Source organism: Bactrocera tryoni, chromosome 2 (assembly GCF_016617805.1).
Source record: "Bactrocera tryoni isolate S06 chromosome 2, CSIRO_BtryS06_freeze2, whole genome shotgun sequence".
NCBI lineage: Eukaryota > Metazoa > Arthropoda > Insecta > Diptera > Tephritidae > Bactrocera > Bactrocera tryoni.
The window spans coordinates 42,289,637-42,312,563 of NC_052500.1; the positions used below are offsets into that span (position 1 = coordinate 42,289,637).

Here is a 22,927-nt window from a genome sequence, read left to right on the forward strand (position 1 = left end):
CTTAAAATTTGGAATTAGCCCCCTTCATTGTTGGATTGGATTTTTTGAATTTCTATTACATTTAGGCTATAAATGCAAAATACAAAAGTGGCAGATACGAGGAGAAGATAAGTTACCTGTCTTAAAAAGAAAAGTAGACATTCAAAACGATTTTTGGAAAAAGCTTGGACTTCGCGTAGATATGCCCAGAGTAGGAGGCTCCGGTTCCACAAATGACGGCAACACTGCTCGTCGAGCTTTTACTGTACACACTATTTTTTCTAAAATAACTGATGTTGACGAATACCTTATATTTCGTTTCAAAATAATTTTGATTTGTCTATCCTGTGAGTTTGAAATCAATGCAAGCAAATTTGAAATATATTGCTTTCAAACAGCAAAGCGTTTTCAGGAGCTATATCCCTGGCTGCCAATGACTTCTACAGTCCATAAAGTACTAATACATTCAAGAGAAATAATAGAAAATACTGCACTTCCCATGGGGTTTTTTGGAGAACAAGCTGCTGAATCGCGACATCAAATATACAAAGCTGATAGATTACATCACGTTCGTAGAAACAACCGCACCAATAACCTATTAGACATATTTAATAGGGTTATCGATACATCAGATCCATTAATTTCCACATTTTTTTTAAGTAAACGCATTCAAAAGAGGAAACGTATCACACTTCCTCCTGAAGTCATTGAACTATTATGTTGCAGCGAACCCATAGAAGATTTTCAACTTAACAACCAAGATGATGAAATTAATGAAACTAGGAGAAACTTTTTAATTTAAATTAACATAATGAATTAGATTTATGTGATTAATTAATTGTTTCAGTACAAATAAAATTAATAAATGAAACAATGTATTGTTTTCATTAATGGCTGCAAAAGGAGTATTTTTAAATTTTGGTCGTTAGAGGGTTAATTTCCACTTTTTATAATACAGTTACTCCTGCTTCTGAAATACTTACAGGTTTTGGTTTGAATAGCATAATTTTGTAATCGTTATTAATTTTGCACAGAAAAAACGCTCATTTGACATAATGTGTAATGTAATGAATAGAAACAATTAGCTCTAACCATCTACCTAAATGCACAAAATTGCATGCACGTCTCTGTTTTGTTACGCGCTGTACCTTGCTGAGGAATGGTCAAATAATAACTGTCTTCTCCTATTACAAACATTAAGGGATACTGTAGAGCAGTGTTTCCCAAAGTGGGCGATAACGCCCCCTGGGGGTTATTTGTAATTTTATTTAGCTAGGAGTTCTCTTAGACAACGACTACATGAGCTCTCGACTCTCAACAACAACTTGTGAACATCAACTAATATGAATTAGAAGATTGCTCAAACTCGGTTCTATATTTCTCTCCGAGTAGTTCATATATCTGTCCTATTTTATTGAATATAGAAACAATGAAAATCATGTCAATCGGTCGCTCCGTTTCATAACGGGGCATCTCGACAGGATAGAATTTATAGAATACTAACTGTCAAACGTATTGCTAAATCTTGGTTTGTTGTTGTATTGTTTATGTATATAACAGCTCCTTTATATTTATGTTCTTATGGTGTCATAGGTTTGCAGCATCTCGGGACTGCACTCTCGGTCTTACAGCGATTTCGTCTTCTCGAACCCTTTTCATAATATACGCTATTATCCCACATACAATATCCCATGCTAGATGGGAAGTTAGCATAAAACTTACTACGTCCCTTGAACGTATGGGTAGGGGCTTTCCTAGTTTATCGCAAAGTATTTGCCTTTCCTTTTGGAAGCGGACACATTCCACCAGAACGTGGTCTGCTGTTTCAATATAATTTTCGCAGTGCAGGCAGAGAGGAGATTCCACATGCTTGAATTTATGCAAATAGCTTCTGAAGCAGCCGTGGCCAGATAGAAAGTGCGTAAGGTAGTAGTTCACCTCCCCATGATCCCGCGTAACCCATTCTCTAATATTGGGTATCAGAGAGTGGGTCCACCTTCCCTTCGTTGAGTTGTTCCATCTCTCCTGCCATTTCCGGAGGCATTTCTCGTCGATTTTTATCAGTTCTTGTCTATATTGGTTGGGTGATATGTTAGCCCTCATATCTCGGACTGATGAGCAACGCTCAGCTGCTATGTCTAAGGGGAGTCTTCCCGATATAACATGGATTTCATCATCCGATACTGTTCTGAATGCACAGCAAGTTCTCAGTGACGCCAGTCTGTGTACCGAAGCAACTCCTCTCATATACGAGCTATGTCTAATAGCAGATATCCAAATTGGCGCCGCGTACAGAATGATGGAGCTACTGACGCTTGTCAGCAACTTTCTGACTAGTTGTTTGGGGCCTCGCGGGCATTATTCTTGCTATTGCCGACACAGATCTCGCCGCTTTGATGTGTGTGGCCATTAGGTGCTGCTTGAATGAGAGTCTGTGATCTAGGATTACTCCAAGATATTTGAGATGTGGGCTTGACTTTATGGTGTGCCCATCAATACATAACTCCATTGATTCCACTGTTTTTCGGCTGCTCATTAAAACCACCTCTGTTTTGAGTGCAGCTAGCTGTAAGCCAGCTGTCTCGAGCCATTTTTTAATATTGTTAATGCTTTCAGTACACTTGTTTCTCGCTTCGTCTAGCGTTTTCGCTACTACTACGACCGCAATGTCGTCCGCGTATCCTACTATTTTTACCGCCTCAGGCACCGCGACTCTCAGGATTCCGTTGTACATCACGTTCCAGAGTACAGGGCCGAAGACTGACCCTTGCGGAACGCCGCCTGTTACTTTGTATGTTTCAGGTCCATATTCTGTCTCGTAAAATAATACTCTGTTTTCAAAGTAACTTGCCACAATTCGGATAAGGTAGTCCGGGACCTTTAACTCTGCCAGAGCTCTAATAATTAGATTTCAGTTCGCTGAGTTGAAGGCGTTTTTTATATCCAGTGTAATGACAACACAGTACTGTTTGTCACCCCAACGCCATCTGCTCCCTTCCAGTGCTTTTCCCGCTATTTTGGTAACCGCATTTATCGCATCCACTGTGCTACGTCCTTTCCGGAAACCGAACTGCATTGGGTTCAACCCAGAGTCTCCTTCAGTATATTTCTCTAGCCGCTTACAAATAATTGTTTCGAAAACTTTTCCAGCCGTATCAAGCATACATAAGGGCCGATATGACGAGGGTTCTTCTGGAGGTTTATCACCTTTGGGCAGAAGAACGAGGTGTTGACGCTTCCAACATTTGGGAAAGATCCCTTCCTTCAAGCAGCTTGTGTATGCGTTTTGGAACAATGTTGGCTTTCTTTGAATGATACGCTTAGTTACGAAGTTGGGTATTCCGTCCGGGCCGGGTGCTTTGCCACTCTTAATTCGTTTCACCGCCTGTTGTATTTCTTCGTGGGACACTTCATCGATTTCATCCAGATGAATTTGGAAAATTGGCACTTGCATAGGTTCGCATCTTGGGAATTTGCTAAATCTGTATGTGGGCATTTGCTATCTTAATATAATCATTTGCGCAAAGGTGTAGGGTAGGTAGGTTCGAGCTGATGTAGCGAATGCTTTGAGCTCTTGAATAATTTATTTTATCACTTGCGAAATGGCGTCGGGTAGGTAGCTGATGTAACGCACGTTTTGAGCTTTTGAACTCCTTAAATCTTTTATGTGGAAAATAAAAAAAGGATCTTTATCCTTTCTTACAAATGTATTTCTGGGAAAAATAAGAATTCATATTTTTGGACTACTATATAATAATTGTGCTTAAGCATTCCTATATAAACAATGTAATATTTATTTTATATTCATTTGTGGTTTTGCGCGCAATAGTTGAGCATTACTTACGCCTCCTTTACACTACTCGCGAAGTTAAACGTATTTCTCAAAGCAAAACAATGTCGGAGGTAGAAAAGAATTGACGGCAATACTGTGCGGAATACATTAAATTCGGATTCATTGAAAATCCCACAAACCCATCCTCGCCTTTGTGTCTTCTATGTCTAAAAACATTTTCGAATGAAGCAATGAAGCCTTCAAGACTGCAAGATCATTTGAATAAAAAGCATCCAGATAAGAGAGACAAGAATGTAGCATATTTTAAAGACCTGGAGAAGAAGCATAATACTCAGCCAAGTGTAGCAAAACTATTTTCGGCGGCTGCTAAGCAAGATGACGACGGACTTCGAGCTTCGTACAATATCTCTTTGTTAATCGCTCAAAAAAGCAAACCACATAACATCGGAGAAGAGTTAATATTGCCAGCAATAAATGAAGTAATAACTACTGTGCTTCATAAACCGGCCGCAGATATTATCCGAAAAATTGATGAAATGGCTGAAAACATTGAAGAATCATTGTACGATCACTTGAGATCAAGTCAATTTTCAATTCAGCTGGATGAGTCCACTTTACCAACTAATGAAGCATTGTTGTTGTCTTACGTGAGTTTTATTAAAGATGAGAAAATATGTGAAGAACTATTATTTGATAGAAATTTAGAGACCGATACAAAAGGCGAAACCATATTCAATATATTGGAAAAGTTTTGCGATGAGAAAGAAATTCCTTTGAAAAATATTATTTCAGTTGCTACGGTGGCGCTCCAGCTGTGACAGGGTGCCATAAAGGCTTCATAGCGTACTTAAAAAATAAAATTCCAGATATCCTTGGTGTACATTGCGTTATTCATAGACAACATTAAGTTGCTAGAAACTTAAGTGAAAAACTATTTCAATCACCGCAATATGTCATCAAAGCAGTCAATAAAATCCGCAACAGCTCTTTGAATGATAGATTATTTCATTAGCTTTGTGTTACTAATGACAAGGATTTCAACCTTTTGCTGTTTCATACTCGTACTGAAGTTCGTTGGCTATCAAGAGGCAATTGTCTGACTCGATTCTACAACCTGTTTGACTCTGTTTTAGAGTTCTTGGAAATTAAAGATACAGAATTTCAAGACAAGCTCATAACATCAAAGAATGATATAGCTTACATGACAGACCTGTATAAATTGTTCAACGACATGAATCTCCAACTGCAAGGCGATAAACTAAATTTAATTAAAACAAAAAACGTCGTTGCTGCTTTCACAGCCAAACTGCTTCTACACAAAAACAATCTGGGCAGACGTGAGTTTCATAATTTTCCGAATTTATCAGTATCATGCAGTAACGACGAATTGTTTGCCTACTGCCAACATTTGGAAAACCTCCACATTGACTTCACCGAACGATACCAGGACATTTTGAACATTGAAATACCAGAATGGGTGTTGGATCCGTTTTAAAATGTCAACACAGCAATGTCACCTCAGCTGGAAGAAGAATTTATAGAATTGACAACAGACGAGGAAATAAAAATCAAGTTTAAAAATTGTTACCAAGAATTTTGGCTACAAAAAACAATCTCGCAATTGTACCCTGGATTGTGTTCAATCGTTCAACGATTCTTGATAAAATTCCCATCATCATAATTGTGTGAACGTGGATTTAGTGCTGTGACAACACTGCTTACTAAAAATAGAAATCATTTGCTTGTTACCGAACGTGGCGACTTGCGACTGTTCTTGAGTAAATTGGAACCTGATATTAACAAAATTATTAAACAGCATCAGATTCATCCTTCACATTAGTTTTTATATATGGATGGATTATTTTAGTTTTATTTTTAATAAAATATTCTCTGTTTTAATACTATAAAGTTGCGTTTCAATAATCATTTTTATTGGCAGGTGGAGCCCGTAAGAGTTAACTTGAGACCTAAGCGCCGTTGTATGTTACCTACTGCGCTTAGGTTTCAAATTGCTGGTTATAGTAAAAGTTTCGTTTAGAATTCTCTGTTAATATACATATATAGGCTAGAATAATTAATTTGAAGTTATAGTGGTTTTTAAATAAGTGAAAAAATGGGGGCGCTAAAAAAATATTTATTCTCAAAGTGGGCGGTAGACAAAATAAGTTTGGGAACCCCTGCTGTAGAGGATCATATGATCGGTGTAACTCAGATACCCCTTTGAGTGGGCCGTCTCTACCATGCAGCATTATATCTCTGGGCCTTTTTCTTCCTCATCCAAGAGGAAAGCTACCTCGTTTATAGCTGGAGCATTATATCTACCCGGGTGTGGTGTTTGTGATGGCCGGTGGGAGTGAAAAATTTACTTTTAATTATCCGAAGAGTTGCGATCTAAATTTTGTTTAAAACTTCTTATGAATATATTGTTGCTATTCAGTGCGGCTTGTAGTTCGTTAATTAAAGCATTGTATCTATGTTTGACCGTAACGCTATCTGATCTGCGATTTTAAAAGTAGGCATAAAATTATTTTCCTTTATTTCCTTTGCGCCAGTCGACGTATTTTGAAATGGTTATTGTACCTAGGTACTTATGTTTTTAAAAAAATGCATAGAACGTACATATGTGATTATTTGTCAATAAATTTTAGATTGCATGTGGCCGCTCTTGCATATGGAGGAGATTGACTTTTCCAGAAGCACAGCACATACCATTCGGTTCATCGGCCCATTTCATGGCACCGATTTGGACGGACGGCTGCGGAACATAATCAATCTGTGGACCGAATATGAAAGCCAATCTGTTACTATTAGCGAAAACTTGATGTCCGTTGCCTTTCTCTCTGATCATGAAGGCGTTGGGAATGCTCAGAAACGATTATTTTACATATGGCTCAAACAGCTCACTATTTCCGGTCTTTGACCAAGTATCCTGTGGGTAGCCTAAAAACATCCGTTTGAAGGCGAGCTAAAGTGAGAAGGCGAAACACCCCCTTCACAGGGTAAAAAGCGCCCCCAATGACAGACTACTATCATTCACTTCGGTGGATGAACATCTAGCCACAATCCGCATCAAAGTGAGGTTCTTCAACATATCACTGATTTGCGCCCACGTCCCGACGGAAGAGAAGGACGATGTGACCAAAGATGTCTTCTAAGAGCAAAATATGGTTATCTGTAGTACTAGATTCCAGCGTAGAAAAATTTATCAAGCTACCTGACTGTCTCCGGATCGATATACCAGCAACCAGATCGATCATGCTGTGATTGACGGAAGACACGTTTCCAGTGTTCTAGACGTGCGTACGCTCCGAGGTCTAACTTCGACTCGAACCACTACCTTGTTGCAGCCAAGATTCGCACACGCCTATGAGGAGCAAAGAACGAACGTCAACAAATACAAGGAAGGTTCGACGTCGAGCACCTGCAATCACAAATGCAAACGAACAGCTGGTACGACGAGAAGTGCCGTCTCGCAGCGGAGAGAAAACAGACTTCCTACCTCGCAACATTACGATCGACCACAACACGTGCGGGATGGGATAGATACCGAGAGTTTGAAAAGGGAAGCGAGACGTACTTGCAGACAGAAACAGAAAGAGGCTGAAATGCGTGAGTATGAAGAGCTTGATAAGCTGGGGTAATGCACGAAAATTCTACGAAAAAATGCGGCGGCTTACAGAAGGTTTCAAGACCGGAACATATTCTTGTAGAACCCCCAAAGGTGATCTAGTCACCGATGCCCAGAGCGTACTTAGATTATGGAGAGAACACTTCTCCAGCCAGCTGGATGGCAGTGAACGTACAACGCCAGAGGAAGGCGATCCCGGTTCCCCAATCGATGACGATGGAGCAGACGTTCCATTGCCCGACCATGAAGAAGTTGGAATAGCAGTTACCAGTCTGAAAAACAATAAAGTGGCAGGGCCGATGGATTTCCGGCCAAGCTATTCAAACACGGCGGCGAAAAACTGATAAGGAGCATGCTTCAGCTTCTTTGTAAAATATGGTCGTACGAAAGCATAACGATTGGAATTTAAGTGTGCACTGCCCAATCCACAAAAAGAGGGATCCCACAATCTGCGCCAACTATATAACGCGTATAAGGATCTATCGAGCGTATTAAGGCCCACCGTCAACAAACTGATTGAACCTTATCAGTGTGGCTTTAGACCTGGCAAATCAACAATCGACCCTTTGGAAAGAACCCGTGAAAGGAGAATCGACGTCATTTTGACTGGTGTGGTAGTTTTGTTTTAAAATTTCACTTTCATGTTACATTTTTTTTCTCTCAACAATTTCCGACTTTTCCAGCGATAACTTAAGAAATAGTATTATAAATAGATTTTTTCTCTTATTCAACGAATACAAAATAATTTCGTATCATGAGTACTTATACCAGCACCAGTCAAAATGACTGCTTCCAGTTGAAATGTAAAATCATGCTGCGATTTGCTTACCGATCACGAATCAACAAGATTGCTCGTTTTGCATAACTACAAAGTGTCTCTTAGAACTTTTTAGAACTTCTTAGAATTTTGTGTCATTCAGTATGGTTATGATAATTATCAGGAAAAACCTTGATCGGTCGTAATTCTAATGCAAAACCTAATGCATTCATGCCAACATTTTCGAAAATATACATATTTAGTCGTTGATTTAGATGTGGAGACATTGAATGTTTTATGATAATAGAATAGTTATATGTTCTTATAATTTATAATAAACGGCATTTTTATACCCTAAACAGGGTATATTAAGTTTGTCACGATGTTTGTAACACCCAGAAAGAATCGTCGGAGACCCTATAAAGTATATATATAAATGATCAGTATGTTGAGCTGAGTCGATTTAACCATGTCCGTCGGTCTGTCTGTCCGTCCGTCCGTCTGTATATATACGAACTAGTCCCTCAGTTTTTAAGATATCCTTTTGAAATTTTGCAAATGTCATTTTCTCTTCAAGAAGCTACTCGTTTGTCGGAACGGCTGATATCGGACCACTATAACATATACTGCCATATAAACTGAACGATCGGAATCTAGTTCTTGTACGGAAAACTTTCACATTTGACAATGTATCTTCACCAAATTTGGTACAGATTATTTTCTAAGGCAACAATGTAATCTCTGAATAAATTGTTCAGATCGGTTAACTATAGCATATAGCCACCATACAATTTGAACGATCGGAATCAAGTTCTTGTAAGGAAAACTTTCACATTTGATAATGTATCTTCACTAAATTTGGTACAGATTATTTTCTAAGACAACAATGTAATCTCCGAAAAAATTTTTCAGATCGGTTAACTATAGCATATAGCTACCATACAAACTGAACGATCGGAATCAAGTTCTTGTATGGAAAACTTTCACATTTGACAATGTATGTATCTTCACTAAATTGGTACAGATTATTTTCTAAGGCAACGATGTAATCTCCGAAGAAATGGTTCAGATCGGATTACTATAGCATATAGCTTCCATACAAACTGAACACATAGTTACTAAAAGAAATGCACCTGTGAAGGGTATTTTAGCTTCGGTGCAGCCGAAGTTAACGTTTTTTCTTGTTTTTAATTAGTATAAGGTGAGGAAAATTATTACATATATAATCTTTATGTAAGCATTATTTGTGATTTTAGTTTTATAAGCCCTAAATGACAAAACGTTTGAAAATATCTGAAATTTTGGAAAATCTGAACGATATAGCAACGGAATTCTTTGATATTGAAGATGTTGAACTCTATGACTGTGATCTAGAAATTTAAAATGAAGTATGCGGTACCCAAGAAGAAATTTTTGAGAGTGAAAATAGTGACAATGAGGTTTTGAAACTTTTCCTTTTCCTCAGAAAGTGACAGTGAATATTTTGAATTCTCGTAAAAGAAGATGTATGCAAGTGCGTTCTAGTTCTGAAGATGAAAATGAAAGCATACGACAAGATAATCAAAACGAAATTGCTGCGGACGGAACTTATTGGGAAAAAATACAAGAAGGGTCTTATCCTGGAAGATTAGCACTTCATAATATCTTCAAAGAAGTATCCGGTCAAACAGGATAAGCAAAAAAAATATTATGAAAGGTCAAGTAAGTAGCGCATTTTTTTAGTAATCGGCGATCGTATGCTTGAACATATAAGAGCTTGCACGGAATTAGAAGCATCTCGAGTTTTGGGTAAAAAATGGAACCTACCAGCAACAAAATTGAAAGCTTTCATTGGAGTTTCATATGGACGGGGAGCATATGAAACAAAAAATTTAAAAGTTTCATATCTATGGAACGATTAATGGGGACCAAACCTCTTTGCAAACACCATGAGTAGAAATGGTTTTACGGAAATATTGAGGTTTATTCGCTTTGATAAAAAAGTGAGAGAAGTCAACGTCTTCAAAACGATAAATTTGCTTTAGTATCAGCAGTATGGGATAGATTCATCAAAAATTGTATGCAATGCTACAAACCAGGACAAAATATTACAATAGACGAACAACTCTTGTCAACAAAAGCCAGATGCAGATTCACCCAATATTTGCCGAATAAACCCGACAAGTTTGGGATAAAATTTTGGCTAGCATCTGATGTTCAAACTAAGTATATTGTGAATGGGTTTCCTTATTTAGGAAAAGATGAGACAGGAGTAAGATCACAGCCTCTAAGTGAATCTCTTGTGCTACAACTTATCGAACCATTCACTATGAAGGGAAGAAATATAACAACCGACAACTTTTTCACAAGCTTACCGCTGGCATCTAAATTGCTAGCCAAAAAAAACAACATTGGTTGGCACTATACGCGGAAACAAAAGGGAAATGCCTAAAATTTGTAAAACAAAGAAGTACACTATGGTTCGATTTTCTTCATTACTGTATAAATCAAGTGGGTGCGTCCTTACAAAAGTAAGCCGAAACAAAGTTTTTATGTTGAGTTCGAAACATAAATACGTCAGAGTTCATAAAAGTAACAAGCTATTACCTGAAACAGTTGAGTTTTATAATAAAACTAAGTTTGGCGTAGATAATACAGACCAAATGGCAAAGAAATATAGCGTAAAATCAGGATCAAGAAGATGACCACTCCAAGTATTTTTTAATATTTTAGACTTAGCGGGCATAAATGCCTGGATCTTATATAGAGAAACAACAGGTGAAAAGATATCCAGAAAAGATTTTCTTTTTCAATTAGCAGATGAACTTGCCATTGAAAATACCGAGAAAAATGTTAAACCAGGAATGGAATAAAGAGAAACTATTGTACCTACAACTTCAAAGACCTTACCTTGTTCACGCAAATGGTGTCAAATTGGGTACTGTAATAATAATAAAACTAGCATCATTTGCAATATCTGTAAAAATTTTGTATAGGGAAAAGGCACTCAAAAGAAAATCTATGTTTGTAGGAAATGTGACAAATTATAAATATACCAAATAATTTACCTTATACTATGTATAAAATTAACTTAAATTTAATATGAGAATTTATTTTAATTTTTTTAAACCGAATCATATTTTCTTTATTATACTTATCATTCTTATTATTGTTTAAGTGATGAAATGTAAGAACATTCATCACAAAATTCCTTTTGTAAGCAACCAATCTTGTAACAAATAAATAAACTATTATATAAACTTTACTATTACGTATTTTTTAAAGACCAGTCATTTTGACTGGTTTTGGTAGAAATAGCTTCGACAAAAGTGTGGTAGTTCTAGTGTTAATCGAGCAGGTACAATCTTTTATAGGAGTGTACAGCTGCTGGCGTATGCCGATTATATTGACATCATTGGCCTCAACACCCGCGCCTTTAGTTCTGCTTTCTCCAGACTGGATAAGGAAGCAAAGAAAGTGGGTCTGGTGGTGAGTGAGAGCAAAACGGACTATCTCCTGTCATCAAAGAAACAGTCGTCGCTCTAGCGATTTGGCTCGGACGTCACTGTTGACAGTCATAAAGTCGTAGATAATTTCGTCTATCTGAGAACCAGAATCAACACCACGAACAATGTCAGCATGGAAATCGAACGCAGTAAACTCTTGCCAACAGATGCTACTTCGGACTAAGTAGGCGATTGAGAATCAAGTCCTCTCTCTACGAACTGAAACCTAAACTCTTAAAGTCCCTCATTATTCCCGTTCTGCTATGTGGTGCAGAGGCTTGGACGATGACAGCAACCGATGAGTCGACGTTACGAGTTTTCGATAGAAAGGTTCTGCCAAAGATTTATGGTCCTTTGCGCGTTGGCCACGGCGAATATCGCATTCGATGGAACGATGAGCTGTACGAGTTATACGACGACATTGACATAGTTCAGCGACTTAAAAGACAGCGGCTACGCTGGCTAGGTCATGTTGTCCGGACGGACGAAAATACTCCAGCTCTGAAAGTATTCGACGCAGTACCCGCCGGGGGAAGCAGAGGAAGAGGAAGACCTCCACTCCGCTGGAAGGACCAAGTAGAGAAGGACCTGGATTCGCTTGGAATATCCAATTGGCGCCATGTAGCGAAAAGAAGAAACGACTGGCGCGAGAGAATTCTGGACGAATATATCGTTTAGTCATGAAAACAAGTAAAACGAACAAAAAGTTTCAACCCTAAAACTTTATTTCAACTGGTTTGGTATATGAATGAAAACAAATAACGCCTGAAAACAAAAAAAAAATTGGTATTTGTCATGATAGCACAGGCAAAAGACCCCCGTAAGCAATAACTAATTTATATAATAGCTATAAGATTTTCTGCAAATCAAACTTAGGAGCATTCTTGTTACAGATTTTTATAATTTTTCATTTGGTAAATTCTTTAAGTATTTCATTTTAAATTTTTGTAATCAAATAAATATTTGTGTTCTTATAGAAGGATGGAGTTATGTGTAGAAGTTCACGCAAGTGAGGAAAGTTCTCTGATCGCCATTCACTTGCGAGTGGCCAGGAACGATTCTTTTACATATGGCTCAAGCAGCTCACTACTTCCGGTCTTTGACCAAGTATCCTCTGTGTAGCCTAAGAACATCCGTTTGAAGGCGAGCTAAAGAAAGAAGGCGAAACATCCCCTGCATAGGGTTGTACGCTGGGTTTGGGACCCGCCAGGTAAAAAAAACACTCCAATGAAAAAGCAACAACAGCCTCGGATGAGAGACCCCCTTTTTGGTGACGACCATGGCAAACGAAATAGGGTCCACGAATTGAGGGCATGCGGACATTCCGGTCCCTTGATCGGGAAGGTGTCGCTGCCCAGCTCGTTGATGTCCTCATAAAAATAAAGGCTGACATCACCGCCTTCCAAGAAATGCGATGGACGGGACAAGTACAGAGACGAGTACGTCCTTGTGTCATTTACTACAGTGGACATATAAAGGAGCGCATATTTGGTTAGGGATTCGTGGTGGGAGAGAGACTCCGTCGCCGAGTACTATCATCGACTGCGGTGAATGAACGTCTAGCCACAATCCGCATCAAAGCGAGGTTCTTCAACATATCGCGGATTTGCCCCCACGCCCCGACGGAAGAGAAGGACGATGTGACCAAAGATGCCTTTTATGAGTGCTTGGAGCGCACTTATGACGATGTCAAAATCGTGGTTGGCGACTTTAACGCCAGGGTGGGCAAAGAAGGTATCTTTGGCACTACGGTCGGTAAATTCATCCTCCACGAGGAAACATCCCCAAATTTGTTGAGGTTGATCGACTTCGCCGGGGCCCGAAATATGGTTATCTGTAGTACTAGATTCCAGCATAAGAAGATTCATCAAGCTACCTGGCTGTCTTCATATCGAAAAACTACCAACCAGATCGATCATGTTGTGATAGACGGAAGACACGTATCCAGAGTTTTAGATGTGCGTGCGCTCCGAGGTCCTAACATCGACTCTGACCACTATCTTGTTGCAGCCAAGATTCGCACACGCCTCTGAGGTTCGACGTCGAGAAGCTGCAATCACAACAGACAGCAGAACGATTTTCTACTCGGCTGGCACTCCAGCTCTCTGAGAGCGCTCGTCAACAACTCGGTACAAGGAAACTGTGCGACGGAATTTCAAACTCCTTACGTACAGCTGCAACCGAAACCATTGGTTTTCGGAAAATGCAAAAGAACAACTGGTACGACGAGGAGTGCCGTGTCGCAGCGGAGTGAAAACAGGCTGCCTACCTCGCAACGTTACGAACGATCACAACACGTGCGGGATGGGATAGATACCGAGAGTTGAAGAGGGAAGCGAGACGAATTTGCAGACAGAAAAAGAAAGAGGCTGAAATGCGTGAGTACGAAAATCTTGATAAACTGGCCGACAGGGGTAATGCTCGAAAATTCTCCGAAAAAATGCGGCGGCTTACAGAAGGTTTCAAGGCCGGAGCATACTCATGTAGAACCCCCAAAGGTGATCTAGTGACCGATGCCTAGAGCATACTTAAATTATGGAGGGAACACTTCTCCAGCCTGCTGAATGGCAGTGAACGCACAACACCAGGAGAAGGCGAACCCGACTCCCCAATCCATGACGATGGAGCAGACGTTCCATTGCCCGACCATGAGGAAGTTCGAATAGCAATTACCCGCCTGAAGAACAACAAAGCGGCAGAGCCGATGGATTGCCGGCCAAGCTATTCAAACACGGCGGCGAAAAACTGATAAGGAGCATGCTTCAGCTTCTTTGTAAAATATGGTCGTACGAAAGCATAACGATTGGAATTTAAGTGTGCACTGCCCAATCCACAAAAAGAGGGATCCCACAATCTGCGCCAACTACCGTGATATAAGTCTCCTAAACATCGCGTATAAGGATCTATCGAGCGTATTGTGTGAAAGATTAAAGCCCACCGTCAACAAACTGATTGAACCTTATCAGTGTGGCTTTAGACCTGGCAAATCAACAATCGACCCTTTGGAAAGGACCCGTGAAAGGAGAATCGACACACACCACCTCTTCGTCGATTTCGAAGCTGCTTTCGACAGCACGAAAAGGAGCTGCCTTTATGCCGCGATGTCTGAATTTGGTATCCCCGCAAAACTAATACGGCTGTGTAAGCTGACGTTGAGCAACACCAAAAGCTCCGTCAGAATCGGGAAGGACCTCTCCGAGCCGTTCGATACCAAACGAGGTTTCAGACAAGGCGATTCCCTATCGTGCGACTTTTTCAACCTGCTTCTGAAGAAAATAGTTCGAGCTGCAGAACTCAATAGAGAAGGTACTATCTTCAATAAGAGGGTCCAGCTCTTGCCAATAGGTGCTACTTCGGACTGAGTAGGCAATTGAGAAGCAAAGTCCTCTCTCGACAAACAAAAGCAAAACTCTATAAGTCACTCATAACTCACGTCTTGCTATATGGTGCAGAGGCTTGGACGATGTCAACAACGGAAGAGTCGACGTTGCGAGTTTTCGAGAGAAAAGTTCTGCCAAAGATTTATGGTCCTTTGCGCGTTGGCCATGGCGCATATCGCATTCGATGGAACGATGAGCTGTACGAGATATACGACGACATTGGCATAGTTCAGCGAATTAAAAGACTGCGGCTACGCTGGCTAGGTCATGTTGTCCGGATGGACGAAAACACTCCAGCTCTGAAAGTATTCGACGCAGTACCCGCCAGGAGAAGCAGAGGAAGAGAAAGACCTCCACTCCGTTGGAAGGACCAAGTAGAGAAGGACCTGGCTTCGCTTGGAATATCAAATTGGCGCCACGTAGCGAAAGGAAGAAACGACTGGCGCGCTGTTTTTAACTCTGCTATAATCGCGTAAGCGGTATCTCCGCCAATTAAGAAGAAGAAGAGTTCTTATATTTTTCTATTTTTATACTCTTGCTAAATTTTGCTACATAGTTTTGTTCTTCTAACGATTGTTTGTATCATCTAAAAGTAAACGAGTTGATATAGGGTTATATATGTATATAGCTATAAATTAATAGGATAATGAGACGAGTTGAAATCCTGTCTGTCCTTCCGTCTATCCTTACATGCAAACTATAACTTGAGTAAAATTTAGATATTTTAATGCAACTTGGTACTAGGGTCCTGGTCAAAATGTAAGGACGAGTTCGTAGACAGGCTTAATCGGAAAACTGTTTCGCCCACAAGACGATCTTAATCGAAAACCAATAAAGTGCCATAACTAAACTACATAATAAGGTACAACGCTGTTATTAAATACAACGAGTTTATGATTGAAATAGTTTTTAAATTTGTCGTGGCCCCACTCTTTAATAAGTTTAATGTACATATCTCATAAGCTATTCAAGCTATATTCACCAAATTCATTGGAGGCATATCCTTTCGGCTGACCTACCTACCCTGTGAAAATAGATGAAACCGGATTATAAGCTCGCGCCATATAACATGTTTGTTAAATACTACTAAAAGTGCGATAAATCAATAATTAAAAATGGGCGTGGTACCGGCCACATTGAGGTGAAATCACATATCTCGAACAATAGATGCAATCAAACGACGCCTACTTCTCATACAACACAATTTTAAAATATTCGGACAAAACTATGCCTGTTACTAATTTATCGGACACTCTGTGAGTTATATTATTGCAATTCGGAAAGAGTCGCCTTCTGATAAAAGTATGCTGTAATGGGTTGAATCGGATCAATAATTCTTTTAGCCCCATAGAGGTTAAGTAAGGTTAGGATATATTGACTTTATCGCCTATAAGTCCTTTGTAACGCCAGATGGAAGTTTTTTATTAACACGAGCTGAAGTTTACGTCGCTCAGGACGTCAACGGTTTTTGGGAAGTTTAGAAGAAACTTGATATCTAATTCCTCTTCTTGTTATGCAAAGAGCAACGAGCCGTAGTATTCGCTCCGACGATTTCCTGTATGAGATTTTAATAAAATCGGTGTACCATACCAAAGCACCGTAAAGTAAGATTGGCTTGACTACTCTTGTCTAACACCAGTGCATAAGAACTTGTGGGGCCTATACGTTGACCGCAACATTTTCTTACATGCACAGAAGGCACCACTGGCCTTTCTTCCACATTGAGATTCCACGTCAGTTTTCTATCCAAAATAACTGGTAGTAGTGGTTGACTCATCCCCATTGATCCTCGGGGTTTTTCAAGGCAGGATCTTTTACCTCATTGTAAAAGTACCGTATCTGTTTTATCAGCATTTGGCTCTAGGTTAACCGATGTTATCCATTGGTGTATGATTATTCATAACGCTATTGCGATGTATCTCCATAGGCTATCAGTTTGGGTGCATTTTCTTAAAATTTACTCAGGAGCTGATTTGCTACGAGTGACCACAGGAGAGGTAAAAATACACCCCCTGAGGAGCTCCTATTCGCGATAATTTGAGCAATCTGGCCCCATAAAGCTAATGAATGATTTTCGAACTTCCCGTTAATTTTATACCGCTTCTATCGGCAAATATGTGAGTTATCTTAATGAAATTGAGGGAGCGTGTTTTCTAATAACCGTGCATCCTCGTGCCTAAAATTCATAAAATCGAGTGAAAACTAGACCCCATATAACTAATAGCCTATAATCGTATGCACCTGAGCAAACAGAGTCGTCAATACCAACAGTAACTGTGCGATATGTTACTGATCAATGGCCGAAACGTTTAAGGGCTTAATACGTTTAGCCTAAAAGTCAATCTTACTAATACAAATCACATATTTATCATAAAAGTGGTATAAATGCCATATAAGCTCAATGAAAAAGCGCAATGTAATATATTGGGCATGAGAAAAAGTAAGAGAGTCTCAAATTGCTACAGTAAGAGTATAAGACAACGCCGAAGTATGCACCAATTTGGTTCATTATCAAGGCTAAACAACATTATCTTTAAGAAAATATGTCATCTTAAATTATTTTAAGTATTACACATATTTAAAAATAAACATTATAAATCTAATATTTTTACTTAATCTATAATAAGCTATATGTATATCGGTTCATTCTCTTTTCCTAATTATACTTTCTATTTTAAATTGTTGAATAGTTAAAGCACATTAGGTTCTATCGAGATGTGTGAAAGTTTGAAGTGTGGCTTGGAAAATCCACAACTGACCAGGTATTCACCATGCCTCAAATCTTGGAAAAGATTTCAAACCTGCTCTTGACAACACGAAAAGAGCTGCCTTTATGCCGCGATGTCCAAATTAGGTATCCCTGCAAAACTAATACGGCTGTGTAAACTAATGTTGAGCAATACCAAAAGCTCCGTCAGGATAGGGAAGAACCTCTTCGAGTCGTTCGTTACCAAACCAGGTTTCAGACCAGGCGACTCCTTTTCGTGCGACTTTTTCAATCTACTCTTGGAGAAAATAATTGGAGCTGCAGAGAGTGTACAACCGCTGGCATATGCCTATGATATTGATTTTATTGGTCTCAACAACCGCGCCGTTAGTTCTGCTTTCTCCAGAATGGATAAGAAAGCGAAGCAAATAGTTCTGGTAGTGAACGAGGGCAAGGCGAAATATCTCCTGTCATCAAACAAACAGCGTTGCACACGCGACTAGGCACTCACATCACTGTTAGCAGTCATAACTTCGAAGTCGTAGATAATTCCATCTATCTTCGAACCAACACCAACAACAACGTTAGCCTCGAAAACCAACGCTGAATATCACTTGCCCACAGGTGCTACTTCGGACTAAGTAGGCAATTGAGAAGTAAAGTCCTCTCTCGACGAACAAAAACCAAACTCTATAAGTCACACGTTATTCCTGTACCGCTATATGGTGCAGAGGTATGGACGATAACAACATCTGAGAAGTCGACGTTACACATTTTCGAGAGAAAGATTGTGCGGAAGATTTATGGTCCTTTGTGCATTGGCAACGGGAAATATCGCATCAGATCGAACGATGAGCTGTATGAGATATTCGACGACATTGGCATAGTTTAGCGAATTAAATGCCTGGTGGAGAAGGACCTGGCTTGGAATCTCCAACTGGCGCCAAGCAGCAAAAAGGAAGAAGATATACCATTTTGGCATATGTATATAACTCAATATCATGTGTATATCGATTAGTTTTGCATTTAAATACCAAAAAGGTCGTAGAAGCTCTATATATAAATACCTAATAAGTCTTTATTGTTTGATAGCTTCGACCCTTTAAAAAGCATTAACAACTGATGCGAAACTTCAGAAATAATGCAGAAGTCGAGTCCTGTGAATTGTCCTGAATTCTTAATTTTTATACTCTTGAAACATGTATATTAAAGGGTAATAACTTTTGTGTCTGACGCATTTGGTTTTCTTCTTTTTAATAGTTTTCTATTGATTTTTTTCAACACTTTGTTTCTTTTTTGTTTTGCTAATTTCTACTAGTTTTCCGTTTCTGTTTCGCTCTTTGCGAAAGTAACTTGCATTTTTATAGCTGACAACTACAAGCATTTACCAACACCTATGATTTTGTTCACCAAATAGCCTTTACAGACGGCAGAATTAATCTCGATTTACTACGCACTTTAATATCCAAATTTTATAGGTGAAAGACAGCAGCAAAGTGAGTTAGTAAACGTCTGATTGAGATTTTAAGAAATTTTAAACAGCTCTATTTCATCGTGGAAAGTATTTCTTCGCTTCGTTCTTAACGCAATCTTAAATTAAAATAAATATAATAATTTTGATTTAAGGTAACTACACTAATTAGTAAAGTTACCTAATTTTTATTTCTTTTCTTTTTTACAATTTCAACTAATGTCAGTGTTTATTTTACATTAACTATGGACTAAAGTTGTAAATTTTTTACAATGTTGCCAATGAAAATGCCACTAACCCTCTACAATTTTGAGAGTTGTGTTTGCATTTAACAACGGAGTTAGCTGTAGTAACTCCTGAATTAATTCTAATTAATGCAGTTAATAGGATTTAAAGCCGCCATCTGTCTAGTCGATAAATGTTTTTTGTAACACCTACAACTTTTCGAATATATTACTAGTTACATATTTATATATTACATAAATATATGGCCAGGTTGAGGTTTGTACGTTCATCCGTGTGAGCAATAACTTAGGAAAATTCTGATAAAACCTGTCGTTCGAGGAGCTTAGTATTGTACGTCTACAAAATGTTGTTAGGGAAACAAAACCCAAAAATCTTGTTACAGAACTGTAATGCGGTACAAGATATCGAAGTATGGAGAGACATCTACAGTTAAAACTTATTAAGACTAATTTTAATCTTCATATTCACAATAAAGTCAAAGCTTAAGATCTTCTTAGCATAAGAGCCGAGCCAAGCAGTAAGACAATAAATCTATAGGCTCACAGATATTACCGTTTCAGTTAGAATAGTAAAACCCTTATCCACAATGAACAAATATGCTATTTCAGTTGTCAATTTAAACTCAATCTTTCGGAAACTTAGTCTAAGTTTTGAGTACTGGAACTTATTACGTGAAATCTAACTATCTCACCTACAAAATTCATAGCGAACATGTTTTCAAATGTAATACTTGTATTATAAAGATTGCGCTTAATGTCAACAAATAAGATGTTTTTTATTCGCCATATCTCTGCTTTGCCATCTGTGTGTGAAAACCTTTTGTCAAAGAATTTACTTATGTATAAAGCAGTAACATAGTGATCGCGTAATTTTAGTATCATATTCAGTATTTTGAGTCATTGAAATTATAGTAAAAGTTCTGAATATTAAAGGAAGTGTGCATTAACGGACTCTCTAATTTACTTATTATGTTATGGATATAAATTATAGGTACAATTAATTGAATTAATGAAGAAGTAGTAAGTTTCGAATAAAAACAGTATTTAAAAATCGCTGTGCCGAAATAACCTTTAAATTCATAAAATAAATATTATAAGAGAAATTTAAAGGGGATATAAATTAAAACAATAACTGCTTAATAAGGAAGGAGTATGAAAAATTTGGATGCCACACTATTTATTCTTCTGCAATTCGTAAGATTTTAATGTCACGAAATATTTAAAACAAAAAATCTTGCACATGAATTAAACATTTACTATTAAGCAAAGTAGTGATTGCATTCCTATCATATTTTGTATCTTATCATAGACCAACGGTTTCATTACTGTGCTTTATTCTATGGTATGTATATTCGAAACACTAATAATAATATGGTACATGTAGGTACATTAATTATTTATAGGGAAAGATGTCATCTACCTAAATCTTTGAAAAAGAAAAGAGGATTTTTGCAGTTTAAAATGCAGCCACATGGGAAATTTTCGTTATTCATATTTATTATTAAGCGACATCTGGAAATATTTCAAACTTTTAGGAATTGCTATAGTGTATAATGTTAACATTAAACCTACTAGAAGCGGGAATACATACGTTTTTTTGTATCAAATTACTGTTTTGTACCTTAATATGTGGGATTGGCAAACTTCCGAATCCTCTCGTCTGTAATAGCAAAATTCTAGTACCAAGAAATACGTGTATCAAGATATTTTAATTTTTATTCGGGTTGCAGCTTTCAAAGGCGGACGAACGGACAAACAGTACAAATTTTTGGTGATACAAACAACCATTAGCTGAACTAAACTTTTATACCCTGTAGCAACATATTGTGAGAGTATACAACAAAAATATTGGGAAATAATAAACCTTTGCTCCGACAACAATAGCAAAATGTGATTGATAAGCTAAATATATAAATTTGTTATAAATGAATTCCACAATAAATTAATTAGATTGCATGTATTGGTCATAGGTTATTTCAAATGAAATGTATTTTTATGAGTCAAATACTCACCAGGAGCCGGTTGAGTGGGATACGAAGGTTTTTTCATCCATTCGTAATACTGTGTCTTTACAGGAGATGTATGGTTATTATAAGCGGAATTTACTATACCAGTTACAGTATTATTTGAAGAATTTTGAACTGAATTCGTTGATAAGGAAACATCGGGACTGGTTGCATTACTCCCCGATGTTACTAAAGTGGGAGATGGCACCCCATCGGTGATATGAAGATCATTACGTCTAGATTCATTTATTCCAACAAGCTCAACTGTAGACGGACCACTAGAATTAGTACTTCGACAAGAACTAGCACTGTTGCCTATCACAGTGCCATCATTTGATTCATTAATAAGTTGTTGCACATTTGTACTTTGTAATAAGTTGTCAGTTGTCGATAATGGAGAATGCCACTCTGCGGTAGAACCACCAGTTGGATGAAACATATGATGTGTATTATAGTATACTTGATGATGGTTATGTGATGATTCCATTTCGTTCAGTAGTTGATGATTTGCTGACGTAGAATAATTTGCCGTCCACTGCCATGGTTGTGCAGGCGGATAATTCAAAGTAGTTGGATTATGTTTCTGGGAATAAGTCATTGGATTGTAGTATGAAACCATTTTGCTACTTGTTTTGCAAAAAATACTTTCAAATATTTACACAATAAACCGGATATAGTTTAAATAAATTTTTTATCATATGCTTTTTTTTATTACACCTACGTGTGTATATTTAGGCAACTTTCAAATCCATGTATGCAACATTATTTATACACTAGCACTTACAAGAAGAACTTATTAGAAGTATAATTATTTTAATCACCATTCAATGTGAGAACACTTCTATATAAATAAAACACAAGGTACATTGTAATTTGTAAATATTTAATGTAAAGATCAGTTAATAATTAATTAATTTGATTAAATTATAAAAAAAAATGTAAAGAGCACTAAAAACGTGCATACGCCAAGTTCTTCGAATCTTTAACAAAATTAACTGTTTATTATAATAGAAAGTAGCCCATATATTCCGTTGACTGCTTTAAAACTACAGGTGCCATTTTTAATTCCACTAACATCTACCATTCATTTAAATGCCACCAATGAGATTAAAGACAATGTAGATACACAGAGGTTAAAACACCTACAATGCTTCTTTTCTACCAAAACTTTTACTTCTACTTGGGAGCTGTCAGCATTTCAAGTTTAGCTATCCTTGTCGTTCGCGTTAGGTAAAACTTGATTGGCTGTTGTAAACCACACCCTCATACAATTGCTTTTGCTATTGGAGAGAATTTGAGGCTATAAATAACATATTATGTGTTCACAATTAGGTCCACTGCATGGTGAATAGAATCGCTTGCGATCAATTCCAAAACAGGCGTTACATAATAGTGAAAACGGACAAATTGTTTCGCCAATTGCTATCAATAATTAAATATTTACCTACACACAAATAAATACGTAATGCTTATATG

The 22,927-nt window shown here is 37.9% G+C and overlaps 1 protein-coding gene across 1 annotated transcript in view; it reads right to left on the reverse strand.

Moving 5' to 3' along the window:
* Window positions 1–22,267, reverse strand: part of LOC120768125 (homeotic protein caudal) — a 124,580-nt gene extending 102,313 nt beyond the window's left edge. The window contains exon 1 of the mRNA XM_040094678.1: window positions 21,458–22,267. Coding sequence (XP_039950612.1) covers window positions 21,458–22,070 — 613 coding nt within the window. The 5' untranslated portion in view covers window positions 22,071–22,267. The remainder of the gene's footprint in view (window positions 1–21,457) is intronic.
* Window positions 22,268–22,927: the final 660 nt, after the last annotated feature.